The sequence below is a fragment of the Ursus maritimus genome, unplaced genomic scaffold (assembly GCF_017311325.1).
Source record: "Ursus maritimus isolate PB19 unplaced genomic scaffold, ASM1731132v1 scaffold_4, whole genome shotgun sequence".
In the NCBI taxonomy this organism is placed as follows: domain Eukaryota; kingdom Metazoa; phylum Chordata; class Mammalia; order Carnivora; family Ursidae; genus Ursus; species Ursus maritimus.
The window spans coordinates 8,549,058-8,561,287 of NW_024426552.1; the positions used below are offsets into that span (position 1 = coordinate 8,549,058).

At 48.9% G+C, this 12,230-nt stretch overlaps 1 protein-coding gene across 1 annotated transcript in view; it reads right to left on the reverse strand.

The window, feature by feature from the left end:
• The window catches only part of SIM2 (SIM bHLH transcription factor 2), a 50,628-nt gene that overhangs the window by 31,091 nt on the left and 7,307 nt on the right, over positions 1 to 12,230 (reverse strand). The window contains exons 2-3 of the mRNA XM_040620977.1: positions 6,995 to 7,077; positions 3,844 to 3,933 (exon numbers count right to left, since the gene is read on the reverse strand). Of these exons, the coding sequence (XP_040476911.1) occupies positions 3,844 to 3,933; positions 6,995 to 7,077 (173 nt within the window). The remainder of the gene's footprint in view (positions 1 to 3,843; positions 3,934 to 6,994; positions 7,078 to 12,230) is intronic.

A 12,230-nucleotide genomic window follows, 5' to 3' on the forward strand; every position in this document is an offset into this window, starting at 1 on the left:
GTTATGTCAACAAACATAAAACGCTGTCCTTTCTCTTTATTTCAAAAGTGAAAGGATTAGGTCTTATGGCCCCAAACAATGCCATGGCTATTTTTACGGCTGTGGTTCCGGCCACAATCTCAAATATTACGCTTTCCTTTATATGTCTCATAAATGGCTATTTCACACATACCTATAGTTATTTTAAAATTTATATTAGTTACCTAGATGCTATATAAGGTTTGCGACTTTGGTGAAGAAATTTAAACCACAGGGATACTTAAAAGAGTCTGTGGAAATACACAGCAGGTATACAGGGCTTTTTTCCGTCTTCCAATATAAAGTAAGTTAATTACATTAACCAAAAAACCACGGAACTAACCATCTAATAACCTTGTGTGGATAAAGAGTGCTTCCCAACTCTACCTCTTCCAAACAGATCTAAATTTGACTACATGAATTATTACATATCATCTGTATGTGCACACACCAAGTGGAATTTTCAAGCCTGTAGCCTGACTCTGGTGGAGATAACTTGCATTTTGTGGTCGTCTCTGTCACTCTTTGGTCCGAAAGTCCGACAGCAGGGTTCACCAGGGTTACTAATTTAAAAGCAAAAATAATACACTCTGCCAGATTTCTCACTCCAACACTTGTTTTAAAAAAGTTCGATAAAAGGCTTTGAATTAGGACGGGTCTATAACACATAAAGAATGATTTTTATACTCTCGAATAGATCATTCAGATAGTTCTCTAGGTAGTGCAGATTAAAAGAACACAAAAAACAAAAAACACCACCACTTTGCTGTGAATTATCGCACAATTATGACAAACCTAGGAGCTTAGGTTCCCCAGGAGCTGCTAAGATCGAGTTTAACCCTGAATTAATGTGAAAGATGTTGTTACTTAATGAGATAATGTCACTGAGGGTAATTGAAAGTTCTTGGAACACAGAAGGACACGATGTAAATATAAGCTATTAGTACTATCATTTTTCATCAGAAAATCTGTTTCAAGGGTTACTCGGCCTACTGGATAGAATTTTCTTAACACTTTCATCTCTGAGGATTTAAAAAAAAAATCCTTAAGCCTATTTTAATAAAGTTTTCATGTTTGACATATTTGCCTGACTTCTTACTACTAATGAAAATAATCTAAAAGGGACAAAAAAAATTTTTTTAAAGGAGAAGCTGGGTATTTGACATACTATTTAATACTTCATTTTACTACTTAAGTAAAGGAGACAGAAAAAAATACACATTGTGATTCTGCCTAGACTTCCTTCTTCAGAGTTAATCCTGAGCAGGAGACAGATTTGAGGGAAAGGTTTGTTGTTGCTTATTTAAAGAGTTCAGCGTGGAACACTCCCAGACACCAACGAGGGCTCGCATCTGCATTAAAGTGTTTTCGTAGCTGGAGACTGATGGTGAGACAGTCCCGCCAAGAGATCAGGCGGAAAAAAAAATTCAGTCGCTCTACACAGTTTGATTTATCTTTTTTTAAACGGACACTTCTCCCGGCCGGCAACATATAGACAAAAGGCATCTCGACAACATTCTTGAAAATTGATGGGGTGTAGAACTCCCTCCCCTTTCCAAATTAGGACACCAAATTTTATTTCTGCGTTATGACCAAAAGGAAATATTATTTTAATTGGGGTTCTGCTGAGGTTTCCTTTTGTAGAGTTCATCATGAACAGCAGACGGATTTGTCGCCTATCCAATATTTTGTTCATTCTTAATTATTGTGCTCATAAACGGTCAATTTCATTTCCCACATAAAAAGAGAAAAATGACAGAGAGGGAGTTGTAGGATGCTAGACTGAGCAGCCTGACCGAATGCACTGGAGTCCTGGGATGTGCGCGAGGCCTTATGATGTACCAGAACATTCCACGGGGCTAAGGGCCCCGATATGTGCCCACCACAGGACACTATTTGAAGCAACTTTTGTGCTACTGGAAGTATAGTTCTAATGAAACTATGGGGACACTTGGCTTTTGCGTAGCTCCCTATTATTTATAAATCACATAAAATGGGCACTTTGATATAGTTCTTACCACAACCCTGAAAGAGAGGTAGAGTAGGCAGGATCTTCTTATTTAAGAGATGGTTCAGAGAGGCTAAGTACCTGCTCTATCAGACAATGAAAACCATATAACTGGGCATTCCCCTTTTTGCTTTGACTGCCAGGGAGCTCAGATCTAAATGTAATATCTGAAAAGAGTGACTGTACCTGTTTGATCTTTGTCCAGTCTTTTTTAAAGGAGGTGAAATGTTTTATCTTATTTGTGACATTATTATAAGACTAACCAAAGGTTCAATAAATTACAATAGAGAATCAAGTAATCTGCTCAAAATCATTCAGCCACAGATAGAATGAGGGCTAGAAACCAGACTGGTTACAACTAAAGGGCCTTAAATAACTCTAAATAGGGCAAGCTAGAAATTCAGAGCATAACAACGTTGGAAAAATATATAAATAGTACATTTCATGTCCCCAGCAGTATTTCCCGTTCTACTACTAGACTAATACCATTAGTCCTGGAAGTATAAGAACCAAGCCTTAGCAAATCTTAGCTGGGAGACCTGGTTTCGTAAAGGAAGAGAAGAGGAAATGCAAAATAATTTTAATATGAGATTCTCTTTAAAGGACGTTACTTAAGAAGCCCGGGCACAGAAAGCCCTTTGGGCGTGGATAAGGATATACACACACTGGAAGAGAAGGCTGTAAACGAATGGCGGGTCTAAAAAATGCATTCCTAGAAAAAGAAAAGGAATACACCAGATGCAGGTTTCCAAATTGGTAATTTCGTTTTTCGATGAAAAAACCCCAGCCCCGTTAATTGGCATGTTTTATTTTGGCTTAACTACAGAGCGGGCTAGTGCGATACAGATCATTCATCTGCCTCCTGGGAGCCCATTTCCTGTCCCTAATTAATTCTACTGTGTCTTCAGTCGTGATGAAAAAGAGCACTCTGATAAGTCACAATATAAAGAAACATTTAATCCCTAGATGTATAAAAAAAATGTGACTTTTAGAACCTCAATCCACGCTTGTTAAATCAGAAATGTGAACGGCCACAATCAGACTCCTCCCCTCCCCCCATTCGGAGGAGCCCAGACAGCAGCCAAATTCTCGCCCAAACCCTTGGCTTGACCCGAATAGATAAAGCTGAGCGCACCTCTTTCTTTTACGGGACGAACCCCTTTTTAGAAGACAGTTCCAGAAAAATCGGTCATATTTAAATGTTCTAGAGAAAACAGGACCTTGCTGTGCAAAACAGTAGTAAACTGAGTTTTATGAGTTTCTATCACAAGCATATAAAATGCTTTACTGAAACGACCACTGAACTGGAAAAACTCAGGAAAAATTACCCTGAATTCCATGTGAACACTCATAAATCTACCCCCCCCCTTCTCTCTCCCCAAAGCACAGTCTGCATAAAATCCATGTTCAACATCAGTTTTCCTCTCGCTTTCATGGCCACTCACAATACCACGTGCAGCCCAGCAAGCTTGGACTAAAAATCTCCCTTTGTGAAGCTCTTGTTAGTGGCAGAGTGTTACTGTATAAGCGGGGTCCAGGCAGTCAGACAGAATCTCAGAACAAAGCTGCCTGTGGCACAGATATACTGGTCATTAATCCCGAAGGAAAAAGAAAGTAAAACGGGAAATGTAACATGAAGAAAAGCTCTGCGGGATGGCCTAAGAAGATGATTTTGCAACTTTGGATTATTTCATACACAAAAGCAGGCGCTTGAACAGAATCATTTACAAGTTGGGTGAGACAGCCGGTCAAGATCCGCCAACGCTTACTTTTACATTTTGATATTTTGGTTGTATATAAAATTAGGTAATACCTACCTGCGACAAGCCCAAATGTACAGAAGCTGTTTCTGATATATACATGATTTTGCCGTCGGAGGCTACCACGAAAACAAATCCATCCAAAGTCTGTAAAAGAGAGTGCCAGGGTGAGAGGTGATAGTTGTACGGTAGAGTGAAATCTCGTAATCGTACTGCCCCTGAAGTGGAGGGATGTATAGAACATTGTCATCCATACATAGTTGTTAAATGCAAAAACGAGCCCAGGGCCATACGAAAGAGTCCAGGTTATAACACTGAAGGTTTAATTCCTGGGGCCAGGCTCTCAAATGCTTTTAAAGCACTTTAAAAACAATCTTACATCCCCATCACAAAAATCATGCAAAACACTTGAGAACCCCTAACATGCTCAGTTTAAATGCAGTAGCTTTATTGTTTACAGTTATTTTAGCACTTAGCACAAATCCGGAGTTCTATGGTACTTAGGGGGAAACCGACCACTATATAGACCATTTTATGTCATAATTGGCAGTCCTTTCTACCACTAGGACATACGCTTTATTTGCCACAATTTTCTAGTTACCCCTAAGTACCATTTGAATAATAAATTCCGAACACTACCACTCCCCTGAAAATAAAATACCTGGTTATTTTAACAGACTATGTCTACAGAATTAACTACTTAGAATTTGCAAGAGATCAAATAACCTTTGCAAAATTCAAGGAGAAAAAGTATCAATTTCTGAAAAATTAAAACTACCTAAATGATATTGCCTAAGTTGGCTAGCCCTCATAAAAATAAAGTAAAATTTTAAGAGCTAATGAAGACAAATAAAAAGGTAATGATTATATTTATATGTGGCGAGGATAAAAAGACTAAATTATTTTTGAAAAAGGAAACTGCATTTTTATTTACCCATTCATATTTTAGATCCAGAACCAAAGAAAAGCAATAAAGTTGGTGAAAGATCCGTACAACCCACAATGCAGCCCCCATAAAAAATATTCCAAATCAATTTCTGGCCACAAATTCTATTTTTACAGCATGTAATTGAAACCAGATTACCTTCGGTTTTTCTAAATCTGCCCCCTCTTTGGAGGGGGGCCTACAAAGAATGTAGAAGTGAAACTTGAAAGATATCCTTACATTCTGCTGTCTCAAATACAGTTTTACTGTAAAAATCCTTTGCCAACTAAACTATCATCACCCTAACCTATGCTGAGGTTGAAATCAACATCTTGATTGTAAGCCTTACTTTCTCGTTTCTAACTCAGCCACAAAATATTTTCCCATCTAAATTCCGTTTCAAAAATATAAACTATACAGCAATTTCTAAAGTTATAAGCGTTTTGGCACATTTTACACTCTTGCTTAACTCCGAAATCATTAAAGAGATACATTTATTGAAACGGTATCTGACAGCCATACGAGAAAAAAAAGAAAAAAATGATCATAATTAGATTCTGAAAGTTGCCAGCAGTAGCTAAAAAAATAATATCCTTAATGGAAAATGTTGGCTATGCCTTCGTAGCTTCAAATGACCTAATTCGCTTGAATGTGCATTAACTGCAAACACGCCCATCGCACAGCATTCGGAATTAAAGACATGTACAGTGGAGGAACCGAGGCGCGTTGACCATGCCAGCCAGGTTTTCACTGAGTTGTCCCTGACGTTAGTGTCACTTATAATATGTAGGACTATCAAACAAGCAAAACCCGGCGCACCGAGCTGGAAGTGAGCAAGGGGGTGAGCGCAGGGCGCGGGAAGGACTCCAAGAGCGCCATTTCCCTGCCTGGCTACCCCATCGTTTGCTTTATGCTCGAAAAGCTTCAGGTTTCGAAAATTCTCCGGGATCTTCTCTTCCCCAGAGCATGCATTAAAAGGGGGGGGGGTGTCGTACTAGACATCTGGGGAAAGGGGTTTTGAAAAGATCCGCTTTTTTCGAAATGCGGTGCTCTTGGCTGACTCGCTGACCCAAGTCATTGAGTACTGCCGCCAACATTTTTTTTTCTTTTAAAGAAAACACAAAATAGAAGGAGGAAATGCAAAACAGCTCTTGGTAAGCATTTTTCGATGGCAGAGACAAATGACGGGCGGGGGGAATGAATCGGGTCGTTGATGAGGCTCTGTAAAGGGCATTTGAAAATTCGGAGACAAGAGGCGTTGCTGTCCCCACCTAGCGCCAGCCTCCGACTTGGAAATGGCCGGTCGGGGGCACGCTTACCCGGCCAGAGCCACAGACACTGCAGGCGAAATCCCAGGCCAGGAGCGGTTTACCAACCGTGGATTAAATGACTCCAACCTGAGGGCTATAAGCGGCTGACCACAAACCAAGCAAGGGCTCCCTCCGTGAGCCAGGTGACTCCGGAGGCAGCACCAGGTCATGACCTGGAGCACTCAAGAGCTGGAGGACTTGGGTTGAACCAGGCTCTAGCACGTGCTGTGTGACCTCTGGCATGCTGCTTAACCTCTCTGTGCCTCAATTTCCTCCTGAAAAAATGGAGTTCAAAGCAGAACCTACTCTAGGTGGGTGATGACGCACAGTAAGATTTAGAACAGAATCTGCCCCGCAGTGAACCTTCAATAAATGCTGTTAATATTCTATTATAGATGCTGTCTTTCTTTTATTGCACCCCCTCCAAACATACACGATTGTCAAAGGCTTTAGAACTGCCACACTCTGGCTCAGAGCGTTGGGATCGTTCTTTCTTTGGCTCAAGCGCCTGGCACAGCATCTGGCACAGAGCAAGCGCTCCATAAAAGTTCGCTAAGGGAAGTAAGGTTGGAAAGAACCGCGCGCCCACGGGTGTCCTTAGGCCTAGGTCTCGTGGGCTACTGAGTACTGGGACTGGGACACGGCGAGAGGCGGGGTGGGGGTGGGGCTGGCCGGACCTTCCTCTGGGAGCCGAGTCCTGCCCCAGTCCTGGCCTCCAAAGAGGATGCATGGAAGGTGGGTGGGGAGGTAGCCAATTGCCTCGAGGTCCAGAAGCTGTCTCTCCCCTCAGCGACTTCTGCAGCCTGATGGTGGCCTAGGGATCCACCCAGGGCTCCTTGGGGAAGGACATCTGGAGACTGGGGTCGCGGGGTCAGAAGGGAGCCCCCTTCCGGTGCTCTGCCGGGTGCAGGTCGGCGCCTTAGGCGGTGTCTGCGCTCCTCCCCCCACCCCACCCCCGCAAAAGAGGCTTTACCTGAAGCAAGTGCGATCCCAGCTCCTTGGCGACGCTGTCCAGGGGCCCGGCGCGGCTCGGCTGTCCCCACGCGTCTCCTAAACCTGGACGGGGGGAATAAAGCGAATCAGTAAAGGGCACAGCCGACCGAGAGGCCCCTACGTCCGGCAGAGCACGCGGAACCTCCGCACCGCGCGCCCGGGCCAGCGGGAATCCCGAGAGTACCCCCTGCCGCCTCCGGGGACCCGCAGGCCGTAGCCTGTGTTCTCGCCACCGCCCCTTTGCCCTGGATTAAAGAGAAAAAAAGGCCAGAGAAGATATTCCCTCCGAGGCCTTGGGTCCAAGCGTCCCCAGTACGCGCTGAGCTGGCCAGGACCATAGCTCCCGTGGGTCGCCCACGTGCTCACGGCTCTGAAATTGCCGTTTTATTTGAAATGCCATAAAGTAATCTAATCTGCTTTGAAATCGGCCATCTTCGAAGCCAAACGGGGATATGGATATCGATTTGACCTGTAAATATTCCCCCAAGGACCCTTCCTCACTCCCTCCCTTCACTGTGTCACGGGCAACTATGCATTTTCCCAAAGACAGGCCCAGATGAAAAGCCCTAACCATCCAGGAGGCAGCTTTTCCTGCATAAAAACAGACTTTTTTTTTTTTTTTTTTTAACCTCCCCTAATCCCTCGCACTCCCCAGCCCTCCCTGGCTCCTCGGGAGCGCCATCCCCCTTTGGATCCTAGTGCTCCAGCTTGGGAAGGGTTTACCTGGGGCCTTCCCCAGGGCAAGCTCCAACCCTCCCCACCCCACCCCACCCCCCAGGTATGGCGAGGGATCGGGGAAGGCAGTGGGAGTCTTCCAAGATAACTGGAAGGTATCTGTTGGCACCTAATAAGGGTTCCCCAGTTCTTAACTGCCCCCTAAGATCTCCTGCTTCTCCCCACCACCTCCCTGAAGGTCACAAGTGTTTCAGAAAGTGCACCAGGGGAAAGGTGGCCCTGCTCAGTGACGCCTCCTCTCTTGTATCCCCAGCTCAGCTGCTGTGACCCCAGAAATCCCAAGCTTTCTTCTGCATATTCGGGAGAAAGTAGGACAGCCGGGTGGGGTTTCTGAGCTAAGTGCCGGGTGGAAGAACCCTCAGCGACGATCTGGAGTCCTTCTGCTGTGGGCCTGGCCAGCAACTGTCCAGTTAGCGCCACCACCCAGGCGCGAGGTGGAGAAGGCCGGTGACTGCGCGCCCCATTGGCTCCAGCGGAGAAGGCGGCCCCAGGCTCCAGGTCCACTCGTGCACCGTCCACCCCTGGCTGCGACCCAGGTGGGGTGAGCTGTGGGTCCCGCTGCTGGCAAGTCCGGCCTCCTCCCTTCCACCCAGAACTGCAGGCCAGACCCACCCCTGCCCACTGCGCGTGCGGAGCATGGGACTCCGTGAAGCCAGAGCGGGATGCGCGAAATGGGGAATCACGCCTAGTCTCAGCGAATTTGGGGACCATTCCTGGGATCACAAAACTCCCCCAAACGGGCTGCGGCGAATGGGTGGCCTGGAAAGTCTCTGCGTAGGCCCTCTGGGTCTGTCCCGCTGTTCCCGCTGGTGTCAGTAATCTCAGTTCTGGAGGCCTCCACCCCGAGGCTGAGGGAGCCACTTGGCCCCAGAGCACCTCGCGCCTGGGGGCCCCCCACAGGCTTTGGAGACCCTTTCCTGCAAACTCTGTTAAGCAAAAAAAAAAGGATGATCTTTAATTTCTCCTCCTAGGCTGTAGGAATTGGGGGCTTATCCCGGTCTCCCCATAAGGAAGTGGCTAAATTCCGCATATCCTGGTCCCCCAAACAGGATCGCAGCCCCTCAGCCTCGACCATGTGATCAGAGGTGTCTTCTTAACCCCAGGAAATCACTGCCTGCCCAATTTCCCTTCCAAGGGTGACCACAGTGACCATAGTAGGGCACCAGTGGCTCGCACCAGCAGGTCCTCCCCCTGCTCGGGATGGCTTGGTGGGGTAAACGTTTACTCCATTAAGGAGAAATAGAAAGAACCAAAATTTAAAAACCCTGGGACTTGAATGAAAAAAGAATTTAATAAAGACCCAGGAATCCTGATTTCTGAAAATGTACAACTGTGCCCTGGTCTCTGTCCTTTACCCAACTCCTGGGTCCTTTCTCCCGTTTGCACCACACTAGCCCTCGCCTAGCGTGGGAAAAGTGAACTTGGCCTCCCGCATTAGGCTTCTAGCAGTGTCCACAAACAGCTGACCTGGGGAAATCTGTACCTTTGGGAAAGGTGCAGACCCAAACCAAACTTTCCTGCCCAGCTCTCCCAAAAGCTTTGTGGAAGGTTCTGGCCTTACATGCAAAAGTGCTTTGGGTACACAAGACAATTGTTCATTTAATTCAAACACCCGGATACTTCAAAAGAGCCTGTTCTCTTATATCATTATAATTTTCCTATAATTTCCTGACACCTCTGCTTTGCTGGTAGATCTTTGGTCGGAATGCCTCTTCTGGACCCAGCCCTCGGTGTTGGGGGTGACAGACAGGTTTCCCCTCAAGCATCCTTGCCCCCATGCCATCTCAGCCCAGGCAATGGTGCTGCCCGCTCTTGCATTAGAAACCTCTGTGGGTGAGACATTTTCACTCCACCCATAAAAATCTACTTTGGGCTGAACGCAGAGACTAAATAAGGTAGGGTTTGTAACGCGAGCCAAAAATGGTCTTGGTATGGTAAAGCCATATATGTCCCCCCCAAAGTGAGGTGCTGGGCATGTGGCCCTTGTCTGGACCTAACAAAGGGCTTTATTTGTTTGAGAAAAGAGGGGAGACAGGTAAGACTGAGCTAAGCTCCTCCAAGGTTATCAGTGGCTGGTGGCCTACCTCTCCTGATCCTGGGAACACCCACCTTCCACTGACTGTGGGGGGAGCAGCCGGATGGCGGGGAGCACCCCAAGCCTGGCCTGGGGTTCCTCTGCCAAGGTTTGCTATCCCAATCGCCCTACATGTGTCAGCAGGGAAATCCACTGGAGACTCCCTGCTCCTGAGAATTCAAACGGCCAGGTCATTTGGGGGAGGAGGTCAGCCACTGGGTCAGAGGGAAGGGGGGCCAGGAATCCCCTTTCCCCTTCTGCTTCTGAGAGTTTGTGGGTACCTGCACCTTAGTATCCACACTTGGCTATTTGGCTGATTGGCTGTTTGGTTTAAATCTTACCAGGCTCTCCTGCCACTGAAGCTATTTAAATATGGTCGCTCCTCTCTGGGTGCTCAGTTAGTCAGTCAACAAACAGCTGTTAAACACCTGCTGTGCAACCCCAGAGAAAGGGTCTGGAGTTTGGTAAGAACTCCTGGGATGGACAGCGGTTTCTGGAAGGTAGCCTTTGGTATCTGACATGGTGACAAGAACACTCCTCGCAGGGAGGGATCTTGTGAAAACTAAATGGGGTAAATAGGGGACCATCTGACCCTGTCACCACCCGTCTGTGGAAATTTGGATCTGGGATTGAGAAAAAACCAGGACAGCCCTTTCTGGAGCTCCGAGGGGACACAGGAGGATCTCCCCTCCTTCTGCCTCCACTCTTCCCCGCTTAAGATGCCACCTGGCCCAGCCTGGATGGTCTGATCTCCAGCAAGTGCCCTGACCTCTAACCTTTATTTCACAACTCTAAAGTGGGGGGTTTTGTGGGATTAAATGAACTAAACCAGAGGGTGCTGAGCAAAGCGCTGGGTCCCCTGGAAGGCGGTGGTGCGGCTACAGCCTCCGTCCAGCCTTCTCTTGCCTTCCCGCGCCTTCCCTGCCTCCGGAACCTCTCCTCCGCCTCCCCTCCCCCAGTTAATAGCCTCTTGCGGGGGAAGGAAGCGTGTTATTGGGGAGCGTGGCCTCTTGCGAATCGTGGGCCATCTTCGGACACAAGGTCACACTGGCTGACTGCAGACTGCTCCAAAATCAAGAAGGGTGCGCGGGGAACTGAGGTGGGAGTTCAGGGCCGGCTGCCCGGCTTCTCCACCGCGACCCCCCCCCCCACCCCGACGCAAGGGAGCCGGCGGGGACTGCCGGTCGCCCCGCGGGTGTTTACAACCCGGCTTTCGGAGCATTACCAGCCGCGGGGGAGGCAGGCTCGGGGCTCGGGTCCAGGGCTACCGGGCGTCGCGCGCCTGGGCGAGGTTGTAACGCGGGAGTCGGGGGCCGGGCTGCCGCCTCGCCCTCTAGGGGAGCCCAGAGCTGGCGCTCCTTCCTCCCTCGGCTCCAGGACCCCGCAAACGGTCACGGTTCTGGGGTTCTTCTGAGCACTTCGGCTTCCGGCCTTGGAATGCTTCGTTCTGTCCGGGGTCCCCGACAAGCCCGGCTTTGGGGCCCTTTTCCAAACCCACGGTCGCACAGCGGGCCGGGAACAGAGTGTGAAGGGGGGTTGGTGGGGACGCCCCAAGAAGGCCTCGCCGGGCCCGGCCGCGCGGGGAAGGGAGGGGGCTTGCAGCCTGGCCTCGCCTGGCCGCCCGCCAGAGTACGTGTTCAGACAACAGACGCGAGGCCCGGGGCCCCCAACGCCCAACGCGGAGACCTCGGAGGCTGGGACCGAGGCCCGGCCGCGGCCCGCACGGAGGAGCGCGCGTGGCCCGGCGCCGCCCGGAGCGGCTTCCCGTCCGCGCCTCCGAGCGCCCGGGCCGCCGCCTGGGTTCTGGCCCCCGGGGGCTGGATCTGTGGCTCGCGCGCGCGCTCCGGTTCCTGCCTCGACCCTCCCGGGCCCCCCGCGCCCCCGCGCCCCGGAGTTCCCTTCCCCGCTGCCCACAGCTCACAGCTTCCGGCTCGGCGACTGTGAGCTTTCCCTCCCGGACCCGACGCGGAGAGGGCTGTAAAGCTCCACATTATTCTAAAAAGTTGTTGTTGTTGTTGTTGTTGTTGTTGTTGTTGTTGTTGTTGTTAATCTACATTATTTCGGGCTTCGGTGGAGAAGGGCTCGGATCTGTTTAGGTTTAGGGCGGGTTTCTCCTCACCAAACCCTCTAAATCAAAGCGTTTCCGTTCCCCACAACAATTTCTAGCCGTCTGCCTGAATCTAAACCCAGACAAATTCCACCACTGGAATGATTCCGGCCTCAAACCCCCATTATTTTTGTGTGAGAATGACAGTGTTGCACTCCCTTCCCCTGCTTTCACCCGCACCTGTCCACAGTCTTCAGGTCTGGGAAAGGAGGAGGAGGGGCTGTGCTCTCCTTGGGGGAGTCGGCCTCAGTTTCCAGCTCCATTCCTCAGCTGAGACCACCGGTCAGTCCCTCCTCACGG